This window comes from Rhinoderma darwinii, chromosome 1, assembly GCF_050947455.1.
Source record: "Rhinoderma darwinii isolate aRhiDar2 chromosome 1, aRhiDar2.hap1, whole genome shotgun sequence".
Classification (NCBI taxonomy): domain Eukaryota; kingdom Metazoa; phylum Chordata; class Amphibia; order Anura; family Rhinodermatidae; genus Rhinoderma; species Rhinoderma darwinii.
In genome coordinates this window covers 639,973,310-640,000,696 of record NC_134687.1, presented here as the reverse complement: position 1 = coordinate 640,000,696, position 27,387 = coordinate 639,973,310, and the positions used below count along the sequence as shown (strand labels likewise).

At 41.8% G+C, this 27,387-nt stretch overlaps 1 protein-coding gene across 1 annotated transcript in view; it reads right to left on the bottom strand.

Annotated features, from left to right (window-relative positions):
• Positions 1-27,387, bottom strand: part of LOC142656946 (uncharacterized) — a 68,168-nt gene that overhangs the window by 11,442 nt on the left and 29,339 nt on the right. The window contains exons 6-8 of the mRNA XM_075832018.1: positions 25,610-25,764; positions 24,815-24,988; positions 24,607-24,730 (exon numbers count right to left, since the gene is read on the bottom strand). Of these exons, the coding sequence (XP_075688133.1) occupies positions 24,607-24,730; positions 24,815-24,988; positions 25,610-25,764 (453 nt within the window). The remainder of the gene's footprint in view (positions 1-24,606; positions 24,731-24,814; positions 24,989-25,609; positions 25,765-27,387) is intronic.

The following is a 27,387-nucleotide window of genomic DNA, read 5'->3' as shown; positions in this document are numbered from 1 at the left end:
ACTCCTCGGAGGAGCTGTCAGGACAACCTGTAACAAAAAAGAGACGCTAGACGCTGTACAGAGCCCAGCGCTATAAACTGTAGATCAGGCATTGCCATGGAGATCTGAGGATTCTTCAGAGGGTAATCCACGTCAGGTCTCAGGAGGTAGTAGTAGCGAAAGATCCGGCTGAGACCTTTATGACTCTCGGAGCGAAGGCCTGTTGAGATGTTGGCTAGGGCGCCGAGTGCGCCGGCGTTGTGATGGTTCCGGCCGGTCCAGTGTCAGCCAATCCGGGATCGGAAACGACTCGATCTGCAGGAAATTGAATAAGGCCTCCAAATCTGAGAAATGGCGCAAAAGGAAGGTGGCTGATACTTGCCTGACGACCACATGGAACGGGTGACCCCCATCTATAAGTGGCTCCCGCAGCTTTGATCCTCTCTAGTAGTGGGTGCAGGAGGCGCCGCATGTAGAGCGTGTGTGGGGAGACATCTGGATATATCGTGACCCTGCATTCATCCACCGTAACCGGGCCATGTGACCACGCGCCTTGAATGATTAAATCCTTGTCCGAGTAGTAATGTAGTCTACACAGAACACCACGAGGGTTGGATGGGTCGTTCGGACCGGGTCGAGAAACCCTATGGACACGATCCAGTAAAAATGTTGCTTCCAACGGCCTATTAGTGACCGTGTTAAAGATGGCAGTAATCCTGGCCGGAAGGTCATCTCTGGGACCCAGGTCTGGGAGGCTTTTCAGTCGGATATTGTTCCTACGACCCCTGTTCTCTTGATCGTCCAACTGTAACGCCAGAGACTGTATATGTGTTCTGCTGGAAATGTCTGCCTGCTCCAGAGCTAGCACTCTGCTGTCAATATTGGAGACTGTTTGGTCCGTGTTGGTAATCCTAGTGTCCACCCTATCCACTTCTTGGTGTAAGGCAGCGATGTCTTGTTGGTGGGATTGTTCAATTCTAGTCACCAGGGAATCCAAGTCCTGCCTGGTAGGGAGAGCTTGGATCAGTTCCCTGAGCAGGTGTAAATCTGCATGTAATGCAGGCTGTAAAGGGACAGAATCTGGGCTTCTGGGCAGGGACACGGTGGCTGGCTGAAGTATAGGACCAGATCGGACAGGAGACACGTGCGGTACCTCATTGTTGCTGGCCCCAGGATGTGGTGCGATCGTCTGTCCCTGCGCTTCAGCTCCTGCTGCTGTGTGCTGAAGGCCTGTAGATCTGCACGTGGCAGGATGCAGTGCCGGGTCCGCCATGACACCTGGGAATTCTTGGGAAGCGGGCGCCGCTGATAAGAAGCGCTCCATGCTAGCACGAGCGGGAGGGTGTAGTGCCTTGTCCCCTGCGTTTTGCTGGCATCTCCTGCCGGTTTCAGACGGGCTCAGGCTGCTATTAAGCACTCTGATGCACGGAGCTCCCCCGAGATGCGTGCTTACTCCGCCATAGCTAAGCCCCGCCCCCAGAAAACAAATCTTTAACCTACTTCGAAAACTTCTTAACCCCTTCAGGACCCAGCCTGTTTTGGCCTTCAGGACACAGTCAATTTTTTCAAAATCGGACATGTGTTACTTTATGTGGTAATATCAGAATGCTTTTGCCCCATTCAAGCGATTCTGAGATTGTTTTCTCGTGACATGTAGTACTTTAGGTTAGTGAAAAAATGTGGTCGATAATTTCGGTTTCTCTGAAAAACACCAATTTGTTGCAAAAAATTTAAAAAATTAGCATTTTTCTCAATTTAAACGTATCTGCTTGTAAAACAGATAGTAATACCACACAAAATAGTTACTAGTTAACATTTCCCATATGTCTACTTTATGTATGCATAGTTTTTTGAACGTTCCTTTATTTTTCTAGGACGTTACAAGGCTTAGAACTTTAACAGCAATTTCTCATATTTTAAAGAAAATTTCAAAAGGCCATTTTTTTCAGGGACCAGTTCAGTTCTGAAGTGGCTTTGAGGGCCTTCTATATGAGAAAATCCCCAGAAGTCACCCTATTTTGAAAACTGCACCCCTCAAGGTATTTGAATCAGCATTCACAAAGTGTTTTAACCCTTTAGGCGTTTCACAGGAATTATAGCAAAGTAGAGGTGAAATTTACAAAATGTATTTTTTTTTGCCGAATTTAATTTCTAATACATTTTTTTTGTAACACAGAAGGTTTTACCCGAGAAATGCAACTCAATATTTTATTGCCCAGATTCTGCAGTTTTTAGAAATATCCCACATGTTGCCCTAGTAAGGTACTGAAACACAGGCTTCAGAAGCAAAGGAGCGCCCAGTGGATTTTGGGCCTTCTTTTTTTTTTTGAATATATTTTAGGCACCTTGTCAGGTTTCAAGAGGTCTTGTGGTGCCAAAACAGTGGAAACACCCCAAAAGTGACCACATTTTGGAAATTACACCTCTAAGGGAATTTATCTAGGGGTATAGTTAGCATTTTGATCACACAGGTTTTTCGCTAAATATATTGGAATTAGTCTGTAAAAATGAAAATCTGTTTTTCTGAAAAAACATAAAAATGTTTAACCCGTTAGTGACCGCCAATACGCCTATTAACGGCGGCCACTAACGGGCTTTATTCTGATGCATATGCCTTTTTATGTCACTGCATCAGGATAAGTAAACAGAGCAGGGAGCCATCAAATCTCCCTGCTCTCAGCTGCCTGCTCGAACGTGTGAGATCGATATAAATATCGATCTCACCCGTTTAACCCCTCAAATGCGGTGAATAATAGCAAGCTCCCTCTCTCCGCCACGGACACCCGGCGATAAGATCGCCGAGTGTCTGTCTCTCCAATGGGAGCCGGGGGCCTAATAAAAGGCCCCCGGGTCTGCCTGTAGCGAATGCCTGCTTGGTCATGCCAGAGGCATGACCTAGCAGATGCCTGTCTGTTTTAGGCCTCATTTACACGAACGTAATATACGCGCGTGCGACGCGCGTGCTTTGCACGCATGTCGTACGCACCTATATTAGTCAATGGGGCAGTTTAGACGATGCGTGAATTGCGCTCAGCGCGTGTGCGCAGAAAAAAACTCACGACATGTTCTATAATCGTGCGTTTTTCGCGCACTCACGCACCCATTGAAGTCAATGGGTGCGTGAAAACCACGCATGCCGCACGGAAGCACTTCCGTGCGAACTGCGTGATTCGCGCAAGAGCTGTCAAACACCACGTGCTTTTCTGTTTACAAACATCCAAACGGAGTGTCAAATTCGAGATGAGCGCACCGAACTTCACCGGGTTCGGCCAAACTCGTTTTGACCGAAACCGGTAAAAAATGTTCGGGTACGCGACGTCAGGAGACAGTCACTGTCCACGGTGCTGAAAGCGTTAAACTGGTTCAGCACCATGGACAGTGACTTCCGCTCCGAAAATCCATGAACCTGTAAAAAAAAAAAGACGTTCTGACTTACCGATAACTCCGGTCCGACCTCCCGGGATGACAGTTCAGTCCAAGTGACAGCTGCAGCCAATCACAGGCCAAGCACAGGCTGCAGCCAATCACAGGCTGCAGCGGTCTCATGGACTGCGGCGTCATCCTGGGAGGTGGGGCCGGATGACAAGAGAGGGACGCGTCACCAAGGCAACGGCCGGGAGCCCGGACTGGGGGAAGCAGGAAGTTCTTGGTAAGTATGAAAGTCTTTTTTTATTCACAGGTTGGTGTATATTGTGTTCGGCATTCACTGTCGAGGGTGCTGAAAGAGTTACTGCCGATCAGTTAGCTCTTTCAGCACCTTGGACAGTGACGGGCGTCGACTAGCCTCATCTCTATGATGGCGGCTGCGCGAAAATCACGCAGCCGCGCATCATACACGGATGACACACGGAGCTGCCAAGTGCCTTTTGCGCGCGCAAAACGCAGCGTTTTTTGCGCGCGCAAAACGCACACGCTCGTGTAAATGAGGCCTTAAACGGACAGGCAGTAATACACTGCAATACAAAAGTATTGCAGTGTATTATAATAGCGATCGAAGAATCGCATATTAAAGTCCCCTAGTGGGACTGATAAAAAAGTAAAAAAATAGTTTAATAAAGTTACAAAATGCTTTACTATTAAAAAACAAAATAAAAGTAAAAAAGTTATACATATTTGGTATCGCCGCGTCCGTAACAACCCCGACTATAAATCTATTACATTATTTAACCAGCATTATTGAACGCTGTAACAAATGTAATAAAAAACTATGGAAAAATTGCTGTTTTCTGTGAATCCTGACTGAAAAAATTTGATAAAACATGCTAAAAAAGTCGCATCTACTCCAAAATGGTAGCAATAAAAACGACAAGTCCTCCCGCGAAAAAAAAAGCCCTCATACAACTGCATCGGCGGAACAATAAAAAAGTTATGGCTCTTCAAATATGGAGACACAAAAACAAATAATTTTGAAAAAAAAGCATTTTACTGTGTAAAAGTAGTAAAACATACAAAAACTATACAAATTTGGTATCGTTGCAATCGTAACAACCCGCTGAATAAAGTTATTGTGTTATTTATATCACACGGTAAACGGCGTAGATTTAAGACGCGAAAAAGAGTGGCAAAATTTCAGGTTTTTTTCTATTCCCCTCCAAAAAAAAGTTAATAAAAGTTAATCAATAAATAATATGTACCTCAAAATGGTGCTATTAAAAAATACAACTTGTCCCGCAAAAAAACAAGACATAAGACAGCTATGTCGACGCAAAAATAAAAAAGTTATAGCTCTTGGAATGCGACGATGGAAAAACGTAAAAATTGGCTTGGTCATTAACCCCTTAAGGACGCAGCCTAGTTTGGGCCTTAAGGCTCAGAGCCCATTTTTCAAATCTGACATATTTCACTTTATGTGGTAATAACGTCGGAATGCTTAAACCTATCCAAGCGATTCTGAGATTGTTTTCTCGTGACACTTTGGGCTTCATGTTCGTGGTAAAATTTGGTCGATATATTCAGTCTTTATTTGTGAAAAATTGCAAAATTTAGAGAAAATTTACAAAAAATAGAATTTTTCAGAATTTAAATGCATCTGCTTGAAAAACAGACGGTTATACCACCCAAAATAGTTACTAGTTCACATTTCCCATATGTCTACTTTAGATTGGCAACGTTTTTTGAACATTATTTTATTTTTCTTGGACGTTACAAGGCTTAGAACATAAACAGCAATTTCTCATATTCTTAAGAAAATTTCAAAAGCCTTTTTTTGAAGGTACCAGTTCAGTTCTGAAGTGGATTTGAGGGGCCTATGTATTAGAAACCCCCATAAAACACCCCATTTTAAAAACTAGACCCCCAAAGTATTCAAAACAGCATATAGAAAGTTTTTTTTAACCCTTCAGGCATTTCACAGGAATTAAAGCAAAGTGGAAATGAAATTTGCAAATTTAATTTTTTCTGCTGAATTTCAATTTTATTCTATTTTTTTCTGTAACAGAGAAGGTTTGACCAGAGAAATACTACTAACTATGTATTGTCCAGATTCTGCAGTTTTTAGAAATGTCCCACATGTGGCTCTAGTGGGCTCGTGGACTAAAACACAAGCCCCAGAAGCAAAGAAGCACCTAGTGCATTTTGAGGCCTCTTTTTTATTAGAATATATTTTAGGCAGCATGCCAGGTTTGAAGAGGTGTTGAGGTATCAAAACAATGGAAACCCACCAGAAGTGACCCCATTTTGGAAACTACACCCCTCAAGGAATTCATTTATGGTTTTTGTTATCATTTTGACCGCACAGTTTTTTCACAGCACCTATTCGAATTGGGCTGTGAAATGAAAAAAATTATATTTTTTCCAATAAGATGTCATTTTTGATCAAAATTTCTTATTTTCACAGGGAACAAAATACCCCATTTTGTTGCCCAATTTGTCCTTAGTGCGGCAATACCCCATTTGTGGTGATAAACTGCCGTTTGGGCCCATGAAAGGGCTCAGAAGGAAAGGAGCGCTATGTGTTTGTTGGAGTCCAGATTTTGCTCCATTGGTTTTCGGGTGCCATGTCGCATTTGCAGAGACCCAGAGGTATCAAAGCAATGGAAACCCACCAGAAGTGATCCCATTTTGGAAACTACACCCCTCAAGGAATTCATTTATGGTTTTTGTTATCATTTTGACCGCACAGTTTTTTCACAGCACCTATTTGAATTGGGCTGTGAAATGAAAAAAATGATATTTTTTCCAATAAGATGTCATTTTTGATCAAAATTTCTTATTTTCACAAGGAACAACATACCTCATTTTGTTGCCCAATTTGTCCTTAGTGCGGCAATACCCCAATTGTGGTGATAAACTGCCGTTTAGGCCCATGGGAGGGCTCGGAAGGAAAGGACCACCATTTGGCCTACTGAAGCTTTTCTGGTGCTAAGTCATGTATGCAGAAGCCCCTGAGGTACCAGTACAGTTGAAACCCCCGAGAAATGACACCATTTTAAAAACTACACCCCTTAAGACATTCATCTAGAGGTGTAGTGAGCATTTTGACCCCACAGGTACTGTGTAAAAGATAATGCGCAGCAGATGGTGCAGAGTGAGATTTGCAATTTTATATATATATATATGGCATGTCAGTGTCCGATATAGTGTGCGTAGCATGCGCCACTGGATATACACCCCTTAAATTGTAATGTGGGTTCTCCTGGGTACGGCAATACCCTACATGTGGCTGTTATCAGCTGCCTGGGCATACGGCAGGGCTCAGTAGGGAAAGATGAGGGGGATAAGCTGTGCGGAGTGCATCAGGGTAAATTAAAAATCAAGGGATGTATGATACATTTTAAAACAATCTTTTATACAGAGCCCTGGTTTTTCGGGACACGTGTCACATTGATATATTGTGTTCTTCCTTATCCCCCTCTTATAGCAGACTCTGCACCTCTTTTGACTCTTTCCCTTTCCACTGGTTTGGGGAACTTCTCCTGGAAAGTGTTGGCCTGGTACGATGCGTGTGGCCTCGCTTCCAGAAGTACTGGTCCCTAAAGATTAGATTTTTGATAACCACATCTTGAAATTCCAGGAAAGTTCCCCTCTGGCCTGCACATCGACGTAGCACGTACGCATTGTACAAAGCCATCTGTATGATGTGCCCGGCCAGCTTCTTATACCACACCGCATGGCGCTGTAGGGCTTCAGGACTTGATCTGAAGAGTCCATCCCTCCCATGTACCTATTGTAGTCCAGGATGCAGTCTGGTTTGTGGGTGGCCTTTCCTTCATATATCCTAAATCTGTAGGTATACCCTGATGCACTCTCGCACAGCTTATACATCTTCACGCCATACCTTGCCCTCTTACCCGGCAGGTACTCGCGGAATTGAACCCTCCCTTTAAAATGTACCAAGGACTCATCAATAGAAGTACACTTCTCGGGGGTGAATGCTTGCTCAAACCGGGCACTGAAACGGCCTAATAGGGGTCTCCGTTTATACAAACGGTCAAAACTGGGGTCATCTCGGGGTGGGCACGGCTCATTATCAGTATAATGTAACAAGCGAAGTATTGCCTAATTTATTTATTTTTTTAGGTTACAGTTCAGTTCTGAAGTTGCTTTGAGGGGCCCATATATTAGAAACCCCTATCAAACACCCCATTTTAGAAACTAGACCCCTCAAAGTATTCACAACAGTATTTAGAAAGTTTATGAACCCTTTAGGTGTTTCACAGAAATTTAGAGCAAAGTAGAGGTGAAATTTACATATTTTTTTTTGTCAGAAAATCCTCTTTATACCATTTTTTTTATAACACAAAAGGATTTATCAGAGAAACGCAACTCAATACTTATTGCCCAGATTCTGCAGTTTTGAGAAATATCCCACATGTGGCCCTAGTGCGCTAATGGACTGAAGCACCGGCCTCCGAAGCAAAGGAGCACCTAGTGGATTTTGAGGCCTCTTTTTTATTAGGCACCATGTCCGGTTTGAAGAGGTCTTGTGGTGCCAAAACATTGGAAACCCCCCAAAAGTGACCCATGTTTGGAAACTAGACCCCTTGAGGAATCCATTGTAGTTTTCTTGGGGTGCATGCGACTTTTTGATCAGTTTTTATTCTATTTTTAGGTGGCGTGGTGACTAAAAAACAGCAATTCTACTATTGTTTTTTTATTCTATTTTTTTTACAGCATTCACCGTGCGCTATAAATGACACATTCACTTTATTCTGCGGGGCGATACGATTACGGCGATACCAGATGTTTATAGGTTTTTTTTATGTCTTATGGCGTTTGCACAATAAAATACGTTTTGTAAACAATCATTCACTTTTTGTGTTACCTTATTCTAAGAGCCATAACGTTTTTATTTTTCAATCAATAAAGCCGTGCGAGGACTTATTTTTTGCGTAACGAACTGCAGTTTCAATCAGTACCAATTTTAGGTACATGCGACTTTTTGATCTCTTTTTATTCAATTTTTTGGGAGGTGAAGGGACCAAACAATTGTTATTGTGGTACGGTTTATTATTATTTTCTTTTATGGCGTTTACCGTGCGGGATAAATAACAAAATAATTTTGTAGTTCAGGCCGTTGCGGACGCGGCGATACCAATTATGTATAGTTTATTTGTATGTTTATATATTTTTATTAATAATAAAGGACTGATAAGGGAAAAGGGGGGATTTTTACTTTTAATACTTTTAAAACTTTTATTTTCTTATTTTTACACATCTTTTTTTTACTTTATTAATTTGTCCCACTAGGGGACATGAGGGCAGGAGGCCCTGATCGCTATTCTAATACACTGCACTACATGCGTAGTGCAGTGTATTAGAACGTCAGCTACTCACTGACAGCAAGCATAGTGGGTCCTGACGTTGTCAGGACCCACTAGGCTTCCGTCTATGGCATAGCCGGACGCCATTGTTTGGTGTCCGGTTGCCATAGTCACCATCGCCGGCCGCTATCGTGTAACAGGCCGGCGATGGCGGATTAACCCCTAAGAAGCCGCGATCGCTATTGAACGCGGCTTCTAAGGGGTTAATCTGCGGGGACCACCGCGATCGGTCCCTGCACATTGAGCTGTGATAGCCTGCTGTCGGAAACAGCAGCTATCACAGCTCATGAACGCGCCCCGTGCGAACGGCGCCGTGTTTACTCCATGACCTACTATTAGGTCACTGAGCGCGAACGCTACAGTTAGCATGACCTAATAGTAGGTCATGGAGAGTTAAGGGATTAAGGTTTAAAATAGGCTTGTCATTAAGGGGTTAATATTTACAAGGAATAACGAAGAAAATGTACCACAACATTTGTAAAGCAATGTCTCCCGATTACGGCAATACCCCATATGTGGTAATAAACTGCGGATTGGACCCACAGCAGGGCTCAGAAGGGAATGGGCGCCATTTAGATTTTGGAGCACGGATTTTGCTGGACTGGTTTTCAGTGCCATGACGTGTTTGCAACGCCCTGGAGGGACCTAAACAGTGGAAACCCCCAAAGTTACCCCATTTTGGAAACACCCCTCATGGAATTTTTCTAGGGGTATAGTGAGCATTTAGACCCCACGGGTCTTTTTCAGAATTTATTATAATTAGGCCGTGAAAATGAATATCACAAGTTTTTTCCACTAAAATGTTGAATTTTCTCATTTTCACAAGGGATAAAGGAGAAATAAAAACAAAAAAAAACTATTTTTGTAAAGCATACATTTTAGAGTCATACATTTTTTTTCATTAGAAATGAATTAACCCTTTCAGGACTGATCCATTTTTGCTTTCTTATTTTCGTTTTTCACTCCCCACGTTCTTAGAGCCATAACTTTTTTTATTTTTCCGTCAGTAGAGCGGTGTGAGGGCTTATTTATTGTGGGAGGAGCTGTAGTTTCTATTGACACCATTTAAAGTGCCATAAAATGTACTGGGAAACTAAAAAAAAATTATTTGCGGGCTGATATAGGAAAAAAATCTGATTTCACTTTTTGGGGTTTTCGTTTTTACAGCTTTCGTCGTGCGGTAAAAACGAAAACTTTATTCTGCGGCTCAATACAATTACGGTGATACCAAATTTATATAGTTTTTTTAATATTATACTACTTTTACAAAGAAAAATCTAATTGTTAAAATAAAAATAGTTTTGTTTCACCACATTCTGAGAGCCGTAACTTTTTTATTTTTCGGTTGATTGAGCGGTGGGAGGTCTTATTTTTTGCGGGACGAGCTGTAGTTTTTATTGGTACCATTTTTTCGTACATAAAAAGTGATCAAAAAGTTGTATTTAATTTTTTTTGGGAGAAAAACAGCGATTATAGCGGTTTAAATTATTTACGTTTTTTACGTGTTCACCGTGCGAGTTAAAGAATAGTATATTGTAATAGTTTGGCCTTTTACGGACGTAGTGATACCAATTTTGTTTATTTTTTTACATTACTTTAGAAGAAAAATGGGAAACATTATTTTTTTTAACTTTAAACTTTTTTCTTTCTCACTACTAATAACTTTAATTCTTCTATACATTTTATTAGTCCCCTTAGGGGACTTGAACCAGCGATCATTGGATCGCTGGTACAATATACTGCAATACTAATGTATTGCAGTACATTGTTATTTTTACAGGCTTCTGTAACAGCACCATCGCTGTTCCTGTCCGTTAGTCCCGGGTGTCAGCTGTAGTACACAGCTGACACCCGCAGCATATGGAGCGGGCTCAGCATGTGAGCCCGCTCCATACCTCAACCCCCGCACCATGACGTGCTATTAAGTCATAGCGCGCAAAAGGGTTAATGCACAGCAGATGGTGTGAATATTGCAATTTTCCACTGGTATGCCATTTTAGTGCATAATATGTTGTTCCCAGTTTGTGCCACCGAAGACAAACACCTCATAAAACATTAAGCGGGTTCTCTTGGGTATGGAGATGCCATATATGTGGGTGCAAACTGCTGTTTGGGCACGCTGCAGGGCTCAGAAGGTAGGGACGCCATTTTGCTTTTGGAGTGCAGATTTTGCTTGGTAGTAGTTCTGTTTGTGGTTTTGCTGGTATTTCAGTTTATAATGTGGGGGCGTATGTAAGCTGTGAGGGGTACATCAGGGTATATGTAATCTGTGCGGAGAACATCAGGGCATAATAAGAGGGTATAATAATGCGGTAAATAAATAATAATTCATAGATATGTGGCCGGTGTCGCACCGATCTTATCCGATTTTGGAACACTGCACATTTTGCATCGTCATATTCTGAGAGCCAGAACTTGGCTTTATTTTTTCACCACCGAAGCTATGTGAGGGCTTATTTGTTGCGGGACAATTTGTAGTTTTCATTAGTACCATTTTGGGGTATATGCGATTTTTTGATCACTTTTTATTCGATTTTTTTGCAAGCCGTGTGACCAAAAACAAGCAATTCTGACAATGTTTTTTATTTTATGTTTTGCAGCGTTCACCGTGTGGTATAAATTAGTTTTACTTTATTTTGCGGGTCGGTATAATTACGGCGACACCATATGTATATAGGTTTCTTTATTTTTGCAGCGTTTGCACAATAAAATCACTTTTTTATAAAATAATTAATTTTCTGTGTCACCATATTCTGAGAGCCGTAACTTTTATTTTTTAGTCCAAAAAGCTGTGTAAGGGCTTGTTTTTTTGCGGGACGGGTTGTGGTTTTTAATCGGTACTATTTTCGGGTACATGCGACTTGTTGATCACTTTTTATTCTCTATTTTGGGAGGGGTGGTGACCAAAAAATAGCGATTCTGGTGTAGTTTTTCATTGATTTTTTTGGGGTGTTCATCGTGCGGGAAAAATAACAGTTTTATGCTGGGTTCACACGACCTATTTTCAGACGTAATGGAGGTGTTTTACGCCTCGAATTACGCCTGAAAAGACGGCTCCAATACGTCGGCAAACATCTGCCCATTACTTTCAATGGGTTTGCCGATAACCTGTCATTTTACGCGTCGCTGTTAAAAGACGACGCGTAAAAAAGACGGCTCGTCAAAAGGAGTGCAGGGCACTTCTTGGGGACGTAATTGGAGCAGTTTTTCATTGACTCCATTGAAAAACAGCTCCAATTACGTCCGTAATTGACGCTGCAAAAAACGCTAGTACGAGCAATTTACGTCTGAAATTCAGGAGCTGTTTTCTACTAAAAACAGCTCCCTAATTTCAGATGTATTTGCCGTTATCATGTGAACATACCCTAATAGTTTGGGTCGTTACGAACGTGGCGATACCAAATAGGAGTACTTTTTTTAATGTGTTAATTTTTTTCCTATAATGAAAGTCTTATTATAGGAAAAAAAGTATTTTTTGTTTATAGAACTTATAACTTTTATTTTTGCACTTTTTTTTAAAAACATTTTGATTACTTTTTTTACTTTTCCCACTAGGGGACATTTGGACTTGCAGCTTTGATTGCTGCTAGAGTACATTACACTACCTACGCATTCCAGTTTCCCGATACATTATTTGGTACAATAAATGGTGCCGCTAAAACGACACCTTGTCCTGCAAAAAACAAGCCCTCATATGGCTATTTTGGCGGGAAAATAAAAAACAGTTATGGCCGGGTCTGCGAGCGCTGGCCCCAGTCTCCTCCTCAGGAGACGCCAGCGCTCACCTCGGCCGGATCCCGTAGGCACCGGACTTTAATGCAAAATTAGCCCTTGAGTACCTTGGACTATAAGAAGGGCGCAGCCCCTTTCTTCCATGCCTGAGCGTTGTTTGTCATATCCTAGTTTGTTTATACAAATGGTCTCCTAATGTTTCCTGTTCCTGTATCCCGTGCTATCCTGGTCAAGTCCAGTGCTGTGCTGTAGTCACGCTGTGCTGTATTCCACGCCTGTCCTGCTACTCCACGCCTGACGTCTACCTGCTGCCTAGTCCCAGCCGAGCCTGTCTAACTACTGTCCAAGCTGCCACAGGTACCCTATACGAACTATAGACTGTGAACCCTACGTGACAATAATATAGAGAAATATATATAAAAAAAACAGTGATTTTTATCACATTTTTTGTGATTTGACTGCTCATAATAAAAATTGAAAACATGGAATTAAATAAACCAATCTAGAAAATGAAAGCCTCATAAGTCTTGTAAAAAAAAAATACTAAAAATTGTTGTGATATTCAAAGCGGTTGAAAAGATATTATCGTTTAAAGAAATGCATATCAGAAATGGAAAATTTAACCTGGACACAGGGGTATCAATGACCCTTGGTCATGAAAGGGTTAATGATCATGTACATTTTCTTAATTTTGCCTTTCAGCAGACATAAACTTTTTTTTATTTTTGCACTCACGTGGCTGCACGAGGCCTTGTTTTACGCAGGACAAATTAATTTGTTTTCCTTCGCGGTTTTCGGGGTAGCAAACATTTACTGTGTAAGTTATATAATTTATTTTTGTGTCTAACATATAGGAAAAAGCGATTTTTAGCATGGTTTGTTTTGTTTATTTTTTATGACCTGTTAAATTTGTTTTTTAGGTTCTTATGGCAATGTAGATATTTAATAAATGTAGGTTTTTTTTATTTTTATGTAAATGTATGGGCAATAAAATGTATTTTATGCTAAATTAAGACTTTTTTGTTTAGACAATTTTGTATTTTTTACTTTTATTTTTTTAATCCCATGACGGCATAATTTTATTTACAACTTTATTTAATACTTACAATGTATTCGCATACTTCTGTATGCGAATACATTATACTGTGACATTATGACATAACATAGTGTGCCCTAACAGCAGGCATACTGAACAGACAGTCCTCTCTAGGTCCCCAGGGCTGACTGCAGAGCATTCTCTAGTCTCTGATCGCGTCACAGGGTTTCCGGTGACTGTGATCAAAATGGGGAGTTCCCTTTAAACATGCCGCGGTCACGGACCGCTGTGATCAAAGCGTTAAACATCTTGGGTCAGAGTTTTTTCCAATCTCAGCCGTGTTCAGGAGGCTGCTCTTATTTCAGGAACTGTAAGGCCGGATTCACATGAGCGTGTGCGTTTTGCGCGCGCAAAAAACGCAGCGTTTTGCGAGCACAAAAGGCACTTAACAGCTCCGTGTATCATCACCATATGATGCACGGCTGCGTGCTTTTCGCGCAGCCGCCATCATTATGACACTCGAAAAGAACGTGGTGCTTTTCGGCTTTCATTCATACTTTTGACTGCTATTGCGCGAATCACGCGCGTCCCACGGAAGTGCTTCCGTGTGATGCGCATGATTTTCAAGCACCCATTGACTTCAATGGGTGCGTGATGTGCGAAAAACGCACAAAGAACGGACATGTCGTGAGTTTTACGCAGTGGACTCACGCTGCGTAAATATCACAGACTGTTTGCACGGCCCCGTAAACTTACATAGGTCCGTGCGAGGCGCGTGAAAATCACGCGCGTTGCACTGACGTATTTTACGTTCGTCTGAATAAGCCCTTAGTTACAGCTCTTGCTCACAGGAGCACTCATCAGCCTTTTATACAGCGATGTCAAAAGACAGTGGGCATTCGTTAAGCGGCTAATAGGTCAAGAGCTGTCAGTATAAAACCATCAACCTTAGGATATGTTCACACGCAGTGACCAAAAACGTCTGAAAATACGGAGCGGTTTTCAGGCGAAAACAGCTCCTAATTTTCAGACATTTTTGTAACAACTTGCGTTATTCATGGTGTAGTTTACGGCCGTTATTGGAGATGTTTTTCAATGGAGGCAATGAAAAACGGCTCCAAAAATGTCCCAAGAAGTGACATGCACTTCTTTTTCACAGGCATCTTTTTACGCGCCGTATTTTAACAGCGACCTAAAATTACACACCGTGGGAACAGAACACCGTAAAACCCATTGCAAGCAATGGGCAGATGTTTGTAGGCGTATTAGGGGCGATTTTTCAGGCGTAATTCGAGGCGTAAAACGCCCGAATTACGTCTGAAAACACTGCGTGTGAACATACCCTTACAATGTCAGGGCTGGAATACAAGTGTCTAATGGAGCCCCTATCAGCATTGATTGCGGTGTTTAACCCCTTCCCGCATTATCGCATACATGCACATCATGGGAATTGTCCCCTTCCCGCATTGTGATGTGCATGTATGTGATGGTGAACGCAAGGGCACAGGAGCTGTGCCCGTGCAATCACCGCAGGTGCCCAGCTGTAATAGTCAATCTGGACCACAGAGTTGAAGTCATTTGACAGAGGAAGTGTGCTCCCACTGTGACCCATCAGCGGCTTGAAAACGCGAACACCGGCTGCCTAAAGGTCCACCAGGCCTATATAACTATTAGGCCGTGCCTAATACGGAGTATACCAAAGCATTATATCAGCAATTACATTGTGAAGTCTCCTTGTGGGTCTAAAAAAAACAAAACACTCAGAGTAAGAATAAAGTTAAAAAAAATTTCCATAAAAAGTGGTTATATTTCGTACAAGTGTAAAAAAGAAAAGAAAAAATACACATATATTCTATCGCCACAATCGTATGGACCCGAACAATGGAGTTACACGTTATTTAAACTGCATGGTGAACACAAAGAAAACACAGCTAAATAAAAGTTAATCAATAAGTCCCATGTACCCCAAAATAGTACCAATGCAAACTACATTTCGTCCCGCAAATAGCAATATGGCCACATAGATGGAAAAATACAAGAGTTATGGATTGTGGAAGGATGAGATTGAAAAACAAATAGATTTTTGCTTAAAAGGGGTTTTCTATTGTGCAAATGTAGTAAAACCTAAAAAAACCTATACATATGTGGTTTCGCTGAAATCTTACCGACCCATAAAACTTGCCCTTAACCAAGATGGCAAATGTTGCATCGTGTGGAACCATCTTGTTTCCTGTTTGGGCCTACTTCAGACCACATGGAATACCAAACAGTGCTTGAGTATTGTGACTTGTTCCAGTCTCCTGCTCCTGAGAACTGTCTTTGCCAGACTGTTCCTACTTCCTTGCTATTTACTACTACTCGTGTTCCACCCTAAAAAGCACTGTTCCTGGGGACGTCTCACCTGGTTCTGCACTGTGCTCCGCTCGCTACTTCTGACAGCAGTGTTCGCCAGTATCGTAACAGGATACTCAAGCCATTTTCCATGGAATCCGCCAGAGAAGCAAGTTTGGAGGTTCGTGTGAACAATATGAACTGTTTGCTTACTAACATCTTTGCTGACATGCAAACTTTAAAGACTAAATATTTGGCGTTTGAAAATCAAACAACCCATGATGTTCAAGTTTATGGACAAGCTACACAGGGTTTACAAGGCATGGTGGCTCAGCAAGCAGAGCTGATCCGGGAACTTCAGAATCGAGTTGTGACCCCAGCCTCTTCATCTACCCTGCCGCTTCCACCATTCAGGTTTGGTGGGGATCGTGACAAATACCGTGGATTTATAAACCAATGCAAGTTATATTTTGGTGCACGTCCTGCTCACTTCCCTACTGATAATTCAAAGGTGCTGTGTATTATTATGCTTCTGACACATAAGGCTGTAGCCTGGGCAAGCCCTCTTATTGAGACCAACGATGCTCGGCTTGATGACTTGGACGCCTTCCTAGCAGCCATGAGCCAAGTATTTGATGATCCTAACCGGTGTACTACAGCAGAAGCAGCGTTGATGGCTCTACGTCAGGGCAGACGCTCTGTTGCCGAATATGCCACAGATTTCAGACAGTGGGTGATGGATACTGAGTGGAATAATGTTGCAAAATTAACATTCTTTAAAAAAGGACTATCTAGTGCACTTAAGGACGAGTTAGCACGGGCTGAAGCTCCCACAGAGTTTGATGATTTTGTACACCATTGTATTCGAATAGACACTCGGCTGTCAGAGCGTCGACAAGAAAAATGGGGTTCCACCTAGTCCCGTAATAATAACTATTACTCGTCTGCTCCAGCTTCCACTCCTAGAGACTCTGAAACAAAGAATTACCAAGAACACCAAGCTGAACCTATGCAAATTGACAGTATACAAAAGCGTGAAAGTGCCGACAGAAGAGAACGAAGGTTTCGAGAAAATCAATGCTTCTATTGTGGTAAAACTGATCACTTCCTTATCAATTGTCCATGTCGTCAACGCAAGATGGTGGCGGTAGTAGCAGATCATGACTTCTCTGATGTAGAATCTGTTTCTTCTGAACAAGTGCCACCAGTGCATGCACTCATTCATTCAGTCTCCTGCACAGCACCCAATATTAAAAAAGAACACAAAGACACTCATTGCTTTATTCCCATCAAGTTTAGAATTGATTCTCAATGGATATCCGCCTCTGCCATGGTGGACTCTGGAGCAAATGGGAACTTTATGGACATTTCTTTTGCTAATAAACATGGTGTAAAATTTCAAGAGAGACTGTCACCCATTCTTATGGAAACTGTAGATGGATCCCCTCTGAACTCAGGTCCAGTTGATCAAGAGACTGAACCATTGGAGATAATTATGAGACCTAATCACCATGAGGTTCTATCTTTCCTATTAATTTCATCCCCACATTTTCCAATTATTTTTGGACTACCATGGCTGCAGGCTCAGAACCCTACAATTGACTGGGAAACCAAAGAAGTGTCTTTTCCATCGGAGGTCCCCTCCTCAGAGTCTTTACCAGAACAATCTCACAAAAAGATTGAAGGGGAGCTTGAAGTATCTCCTAAATTACCTCCTCTATATGACGAATTTACTGATATATGTGACAAAGAGAATGCTAATAAACTTCCTCCACATCGACCTTACGATTGTCCGATTGAACTGTTGCCTGTAGCAGCTATACCTTTTGGATGCATCTACCCATTAGCAGAGCCGGAACTGAAGGCTCTTAAAGAATACATAGATGAAAATTTAGCTAAAGGTTTTATTCGTCCATCTTCATCGCCAGCAGGTGCACCTATATTTTTTGTTAAAAAGAAAGACGGCTCTTTGAGACCTTGCGTTGACTATAGAGAATTAAACAAACTCACAATTAAAAACCGTTACCCTCTGCCATTGATTCCGGAGTTGCTGGATAGAGTTCCTCAAGCTAAAATATTCACCAAATTGGATCTTCGAGGTGCATATAATTTGGTTTGCATTAGACCAGGTGATGAATGGAAAACAGCGTTTAGATCATGTTATGGACATTATGAATATCTAGTCATGTCTTTTGGACTTTGCAATGCTCCTGTAACCTTTCAGCATTTTATTAACGATATCTTCAAGGACTTGTTAGATCAGTTCGTAGTCATCTATCTGGATGACATATTAATCTTTTCTAATTCTGCAGAAGAACATCAGAATCATGTGAGAATGGTGTTGGAGCGTCTGAAAGCATATCAACTCTATATCAAGTTGGAGAAATGTGAATTCCATCAACAATTAGAGACTGGCCAACTCCAAAAAATGTGAAAGAGGTCCAACGATTTGTAGGATTTGCTAATTTCTACAGACGTTTTATCAAGAATTTTTCGGGCATTATTACACCAATTACCCAATTAAGAAAGAAAGGGATACCTTTTGTGTGGTCTCCTCAGACACAAGATGCTTTTTTCAATCTGAAAACAAAATTCACAACAGCCCCTATACTGGTTCATCCTAACCCTGAAAAAGCGTTTATTGTTGAAGTGGATGCTTCAGACTGTGCAATAGGGGCTATTCTATCACAGAGAACTGGAGAGAAAGATTTGCTGCACCCTTGTGCTTACTTTTCTCGAAGTTTGACTTCTGCTGAAAAGAATTATGACGTGGGGAACAAGGAACTCCTAGCCATCATTGCTGCTTTCAAAGAATGGAGACATCATTTAGAAGGCACAGCTCAACAAATAGTGGTTCTAACTGATCATCGTAACCTTGAATTTGTTAGATCTGCCAAATGTTTGTCTCCCCGCCAAGCCCGGTGGAGTCTGTTTCTAAATCGTTTCAGCTTTGTGATCTCTTACAGGCCTGGTTCCCGAAATGGTAAGGCCGATGCCTTATCTAGGTTGTTCTCCAATGACTCCTCCTCGACAGTACCACCAACAACTATTCTTTCCGAGTCCAATTTCCTGGGGGTGATCCATAGCAAGGACTTGCTTGATGAGATAAAGGAAGCCTATGAGACCGAACCAATTCTTTTGCACCCACCAGATGAAGTGTCCCTAACTTTCAAAAATCAAGTATGGACTAACAAGCACTGCATTTACGTTCCAGAAACTGTAAGATTAAACGTGCTAAAATTAATGCATGACTCTAAACTAGCAGGTCACAAGGGGATTCAGAAAACACAAGAATTTCTTTCCCGCTTCTTTTGGTGGCCCAATTATAAAAAAGATGTGAAGAAATATGTTTCTTCTTGCAAGACCTGTGCCATGTACAAAACTCCTCGTACCTCACCCATGGGATTATTGCAGCCTCTGTCAATTCCATCTCGTCCTTGGGGATCTATCTCTATGGACTTTATTGTCGACTTACCAGTCTCCAAAGGGAAGAATTTCATCTTAGTAGTGGTTGATCGGCTCACTAAAGCAGCCCATTTTATTCCTTGCCCTGGACTACCTTCTGCTAAAGAGACTGCTGATCTTATAATTCAGAATGTGTTTCGTCTTCATGGAATACCAGATGAAGTGGCTTCGGATCGCGGAGTACAATTCACATCAAGATTCTGGCGGAGTTTTTGCACAGCACTCGACATAAATGTCAGTTTGTCTTCTGCTTTTCATCCCCAGTCTAATGGTCAGACTGAGCGCACAAATCAAATGTTAGAACAGTATCTCCGATGCTACATCTGCCATTTACAGGATGACTGGGTCGATTTGCTTCCAATGGCGGAGTTCTCCTACAATAATTCTCAGAATGCCTCCACTAAACAAACACTGTTTTTTTGCAAATTTGGGTTATGGCAAGGATATGGCCCTGAGGATAATTCGTGGGAACCCATAGGCAATCTCAATGCTCCTCGACTGGTTAGGGAAATTCACCAAAGATATCCAGATAAACCAAGTCAAACATCGTCCTGAGGCCGCTGTCGAAAGGAGGGAGTAATGTCAGGATTCTGTTGTTGTACTGCAAAATTACCACTAGTGGCCGGTGTTTTACACTGAAGAATTGTGCTGCACTTTTACTCCTTACCACTGGAGGCTGCCGTTTTGCCCTTAAACTTGCCCTTAACCAAGATGGCAAATGTTGCATCGTGTGGAACCATCTTGTTTCCTGTTTGGGCCTACTTCAGACCACATGGAATACCAAACAGTGCTTGAGTATTGTGACTTGTTCCAGTCTCCTGCTCCTGAGAACTGTCTTTGCCAGACTGTTCCTACTTCCTTGCCATTTACTACTACTCGTGTTCCACCCTCCAAGCACTGTTCCTGGGGACGTCTCACCTGGTTCTGCACTGTGCTCCGCTCGCTACTTCTGACATAGGATTCCAGCAGTGTTCGCCAGTATCGTAACACAGCTGCTCTCCTAATCCTATTAATTTGTCTGGCAGAAACCTTCCTCATTATGCCTTTATCTGAACGAACCCGTCTGTGCTCTGAATCAGCCACAAATCTTTTCACAGTACGATGATCACGCTTAAGTTTTTTTGAAATATCTAATGTTTTCATACCTTGTCCAAGGTATTGCACTATGTCACGCTTTTCGGCAGCAGAGAGATCCTTTTTCTTTCCCATATTGCTTGAAACCTGTGGCCTGCTTAATAATGTGGAACGTCCTTAAGTAGTTTTCCTTTGATTGGACACACCTGGCAAACTAATTATCACAGGTGTCTGAGATTGATTACAATGATCCAAAGAGCCCTGAGACACAATACCATCCATGAGTTTAATTGAAAAACGAATAATTAAATGCTTATGACACTTAGATCCAATGTACATAATAATTTGGAACACGGTGTATATATTTTGTTTTTACAAACTAATTCATTAAAATCAGATAGTGAAACATAATCTGTTTTCTAATCGGTTTTATTTTTTTTTAATTATAGATTTTTTTATTCTATCCTGTATAGGATTATGGAGGAAGCCATCTTGTCTGAGCTGCTGTTAACAGCATTTAGAGATATGCTTTACAGAAGTCACATGGGCAATAGGAAAGAATAGTCTGGCGCTAACCCCCTTGACTTCTATGTGACAGCTTTCTAGGCAGGCTCTGTGACCTGTGTAGAGGTCAATGTGCAGGGAGAGGGGGAGGATGGGCGCTGTTTCCATCACCTATTGTCAATGAGATGTTTGTTGAAAAGTGATCTCTACAGAACAGAAAGGATCAGTCGAATATAAATGGTGGATCCTGTGTTATCTATATATAGGTATTACCTGTCAATGTAATCCTGCCTGTGATGATAATGAGATGTATGATGAGAAGTGATCCCTACAGAACAGAATTGTGTGAAACACAAGCCAAAAGGGGTTTTACTCCCTCTAAGTGTGTGGTATCAAGTTTATAAAGCAAAAAAACATTAATATCACGAATATGAAAATATATTAATCAATGTATTTACCACATACAAAGCAAACAAATTGTGAATTAAAAAGTGGCCATGGACTGCCAATGATTAACTATATTTATATAGTCCTTCTAATGGGGTAAGATAGGCCTTTGGGAAAATTCCCTATTGTTCAAACTCCCTCCTGAAGAAATTGATGAATTTAAAGAATTTCATGAATTTGAGGACATTATTTACTATTCAGAAATTCATTAAAATTAATTTCAAACTTCCTAGAGGCATTCCACTTGATAGTATCACACCAAAAATACTGGCACTATAGTTTACTAGGTTTTAGTTGGAGGCATTCCTCTCAATATTACCTTCAAACTAGTGCCAAAGGACAAGCATTTAAATGTAACTATAATTTTAGACAATGAAATTGTCACAAGGTCAAGAGATTTTCTACTTGAAGATGGAAGTATTCCTCCCATTGATACTGATATAAGTGACTAAAAGCGATTGTTGTCCTACAAATCTAAAATTCAAAAAGTCTTCAGGATAGATATTGCAATAACTAGTGAGTGGAAGCATTCCTCCTATTCATTCAGCCAGACAATCAATAAGTACCTATTGATTGTCTGGCTAGTCTACATGGATTTGTGCATTAAAATGGGGTCCTAATACAGCCTCCCTACATGTTGCACCACCTATAGTGGTGTCTTCAGGTCAGATGGCTGTTTGCAGAACACTCGCGGGAACAACAGCGTCTCTTTAAATAACCTCCTGCAATTTCCCTATCCTCAATACTGCATCCACCGATCTACAACCTATCAGAGCGGACATAACAAATATACAGGAAGAAACTTGTTTCCCCATTCGGTGCGGAATATCAGACTAGCGTCAGCTTCACGTCTGGTCAGAGGAAGTGGGCATAAGAGGAGAGGGACTGGGCAGGCTATTGGCGCGTCACAGCTATGTGTATGACTTGTCGCTACGTAGGTAGAGGGGGCAGGAACGCCTCCCTTGGCAACCAGACACATCTTTACCGTACACAGGAAATTTACCTAACTATCCGACAAGCACATTGGCTTGCAGGACAGAATACAGGGATGTAGTTTTCATTGGTATTATTTTGGGGTACATGGGAAGTATTGATTAAACTTTTATTTTCTTTTTGGCGGGGGAATGGAAAAAAACAACAAACCAGTTTCGCCGTTATTTTTGTGTGTTTCTTTTGTACAGTGTTCACCCAGCGTAACGATCGCGGCAATACCATATATGTGTGTGTTGTTGTTTTTTTTACAGATCTAGTAAATAAAACCACTTTTTATTTTCACTGTAATCCTTTTTTCATTTTTTAATAAACTTTATTCTTAACGGTTTTAAATGTATTTATTTTTTAGTCCCACTAGGGGACTTTACCATGCGATCTCCTGATCGCAGATATAATGCTTTGGTATACTCATTCCAAAGCATTATTGCCTGTCCGTGTAAAACTGACAGCCAATCTATTAGGCCATGCCTCTGGCACGGCCTTATAGGCATACATCCAAGGCAGGCCTGGGGACCTTTGTTAGGCCCCCAATTGCCATTGCAACCCATCGGCGGTCGGCGATGGGCCGCCGATCGTTGATAGGGAGAGCTCCCTCTGTCAAACCACTTAAAGAGTCTCTGTCACCAGATTGTAAGTGCCCTATCTCCTACATAATGTGATCGGTGCTGTAATGTAGATAACAGTGGTTTTTATTTTCAAAAACGATCATTTTTGAGCAAGTTATAAGCAATTTTAGATTTATGCTAATGACTTTCTTAATAGACAACTGGGCGTGTTTTTACTTTTGACCAACTGGGCATTGTGAAGAGAAGTGTATGACGCTGACCAATCAGCGTTATACACTTCTCATTGTTCCATTGTCACAGCGTGATTGTGCAGTGAAAGAAGCCGGGCTGTAACAATGAAAAGTGTATAGACAATGATAGGTCAGCGTCATACACTCCTCTGTACAACACCCAGTTGGTCAAAAGTAAAAACACGCCCAGTTGTCTATTAAGAAACTAATTAAAATTGCTCCTAACTAGCTCAAAAATGATAGTTTTTCAAAATAAAAACTACAGTTGTTATCTACATTACAGCGCCAATCAGATTATGTAGGAGACAGGGCACTTATAATCTGGTGACAGAGCATCTTTAAATGCCATGGTAGCTATTGACCGTGGCATTTGAGGGGTTAAACAGTGGGGATTGGAGGTTTCGGGTTAAACGGTGGGGATTGGGCTCCCGAGGAGTTCATGCTTCTGCGCCAGAACGGTCACAATCACGTACATGCACGGCGGAATGGCTGCATTTCTATGCCGTGCATTTATGTGATTCTGCACCACGGTATTAAAAACATTTTTTTTCCATTGACTTTTATTAAATTTTATATTTTTGTTTTCAAGATACAGCTGTTACGTCTCTTCTATACACAGAAGCTGGATCATTCGCTATCAGTCTAATCCGTAAGTGAAGTGACCTAACGACTCTGCTGAGAGAGGGTCCAGAGTCTCTAACACATAGGATCACAATAATTATGATCACATCTAAGGTGATGAACATGGATACACAGGACCCGCTCTCAGCCGAGTTATCAGTTCACTAAACTTACCGATTCGGGTGATAGCGAATTATCTAGCTTCGGTGTATAGAGGAGACATATAAAAAAAGACACAAGTCCAACCTATAATCCTACCGTGTTGATCCAGAGGAAAGCAAAACCCCCCATGAGGTGGATGAAAATTGTCTCATTAGGGGAATAACTCCTCCCCGACTTCAAATTTGGAAATCACAATAAATCCCTGGATCATCGTCCCAACCCCAGAATCTAGTACCCATGACTTGTAATATTAAAGAGTACCTCTGGTTATACTGACATTATATAGAAAGCTATTATAGTGCCGGGGTGTGCCAATAATCGTATATCTAAATGACTTGTATTACCAGGTTTACATTTAACTACAGCACTGACTGCCTATTATGCACGCTGCCGGCTGCCCATAACTCTGCATTAGGAAACAGAGCGTCCTGCTCACCTCCATGACTCCCGTATCCAGAACGGCCGCCAGCGCTCTACAATGCAATGTGACCTCTAATGCAGAGATATGAGCAGCCGGCAGCAGGAAATGTAGGGATCTAACGTGATGTGAATAGAGACGAAATTGTGAAGCTCTTACATTATATGTCATTGTACACACTTGTATATGTACTGCACATGACGGTATTACGACTTCAACATGGCTGCCAGTCCAGCCTGTACCCACAGTAATGCTATACACATTATATATATTTGTCGCTTCTTACCTTGTGATGTACACGGCCGGTAGTTCTCCATCATGACATCCCCGTAGAGATCCTTGTGTCCTTCTAGATACTCCCACTCCTCCATGGAGAGATAGACAGTGACATCCTGACACCTTATAGGAACCTGACACACACAATGATACAGTCATCACCCAGACACCTCCAGTGCTGTTACTATAGAATTTCCCAGCATTCCCAGCAGTGTCACCTCTCTAGTCAGCAGCTCCGTCATCTTGTAGATCAGTTCTAAGATATTCTTTTCATGTATCCGGGAGTGAGGGGGAGGCTCTGTGATGGGGCTCTGACTACTGCCCCATCCTCCTGACTCATGGATGATGGGAGTCGTACAGTCACCCGATGTCTTCTGCACTATTGTGTACTCCTGTGTATGGAGAGAGACACTTCGAGAGCTGAACACAGTAGAAAGAGGGAGATTGTGACCCCGCTGTATAGAGCTCTACTGACCCCACATCTGTAATACTGGAGACCTCATAAAAACACATTGAGAAAATAGAATGAGGCCAAAGTCGACTACAAGAATGGTGGCAGGTCTGAAGCATAACATTTCTCAGGAGAGACTTAAGGAACGTCATTTGTATCAACTAGAGTAAAGAAGGGAAAGAGGGGACATGATGGAAACCTTTATATAGGTTACAGGAGGGAAGAAACTTAACACAAGAACAAGGGGCACAATCTGACATTAGTTGTGGGGGGGATCGGAAGCAATGTCAGAAAATATTATTATACTGAAGAGTAGTAGATGCTCGGAGCAAACTTCCAGCAGACGTGGTTGGAAAATCAGCAGTAAGTGAATGTAAACCTGCCGGAGAGAAACATAGATCTATCCTAAGAAATAATATTGGGGGCGACTAGATGGACCATGTGCTCTCCTCCTGCCATCAGTCCTATATTTCTATAAAGATGTCATCCTGATCCTCCTACTTCCTATTATGTATTGTCCCTTCCCTATGTGGGACTTGTTCTATAATGTAGAAAAGTTTACCTCTCCGCTCAACAGGTAGATTATCTCCAAGGTGAAGTCTAATATTCTTCTGCTCATCTCATTCCTGTCCTTGTCCATCCTTGGTGGGTCATTCAGCAGAAGGAACGTTGTGGAGGAGAAGATGAGAAAACTGGAGGATCTAGTACTGCAGATGTCTTTATGAAGAAAGGAGAAGATGGAAATCATACAGGGGACAACATCATGTGTGACACACAGAACCTCACTTATTAATCATTGAGATAAACATCTTCTCAGAGCCGTCACCACATGGAAAAAAAGGGGTATTCCCAACACGGACATTTCTCCCCAGGATATGCCAGAAATGTCTGATAGATGCGGCTCCACCTCTGGCAGTGCTCGGCTGTTTCTGGAACTCCTATACAAGTGAATGGAGAAACATGTGGTCACCTCTCCATTCATTCTCCACCTGGATGTAGTCATCACCTCACCAGGCAGATCGGGGGACCCCCGTTCTCCACATAGATGTGGGACCCCCATATATCAGACATTTATGGCATATCTCTCATATGAGAAGAGTAAAATGAAGACATTCCCCCCCCCCCACACAAGGAAGACCTGACTCCTGACAACCTGACACATGGCGGATACTGGGGAGACATTGCTGACATCTCATAAGACGTGGTGCACACTATGCAGTCAGTGTTTGATATGAACTGTGAGGTTCTGAGGCAGCTGAGGTGACATTATATATAAAAATAAAATGCAGTGTGAACTCTCATCATGTTATAGCACAGGTGGAGCAGAGAAGAGTGATACATTGTTTTGTAGGATAAGATTCAGTATAAACTTTGATTTTACTAATTTAACCCCTTCCTGCACAGGACATTTACCGCTCAGGATTTGTTCACATGCCATAGGGAAGACTTGACACCCTGCTACAAAGGCCGGAGACCTGAGAGAACTGTGATTACGGCCGTTTAACCCCTTCGATGCTGCAGTCAATAGAGACTGAGGAACCAAAGTATTTGGGAGGGGGCTCCTCTGTAAGACCATCCTAACCTTGAAATTGTGGAGTAATGATGAGTTGTCAATTTCAATTGTGTACAGAAAAAAAAAAAAAACTTCACTTTTTTTAACTGTAAATAATTGTTATCCCCCCAAAAATAATGTGCGGACTTATAAACGATTATATTTTACGACTTCTTTCATCGTGAAGTTTAAGGAGTTCAGAAACATTATTTTAAAGTGTCTTCCCATTTGCGGTCTGGACTGGATGATATTATTTGGGATAGGGTAAGAGTTAATTCAGAGAGACCCCAACATGAGGAAAACGTCTCCCACCGAGTTTATGTGAGAGTGAAATACGGAGTCAGACTTGTCTCACGACTGAAGGCTATTTCCACCGTGATCATAAAAAGCCGATCCTGGAATTATGACAAAGCTACAAATAGTTCTTCGTCTTGTACAGATAACGGGGTGTCACTAGTGAGACAGATATAGATTATAACACATCACGTCATTTATCTCATCCGCTCTCTACAATGTCAGGTTCAATATGTTGGTTGTACAACATTAATGGTGCGAATTCATAAACCCCTTCTAGATAGTAACAAGAAAGACGCCAGTAATCCATCAGTCATGTCCAAATGCGGCCATCCCCATGACAACACTGAACGTCATGGTTGGGGGGGGGGAAAGTATGGAGTGGTTTTACAGGCTGAATCCGCTCCGTACGCTGCAAGTAGGACTTGGCGATTTTGCTAAAAAACAAAATCTAGATTAATTTTCAACCCTATAGACGATTTTCGATTTGAATC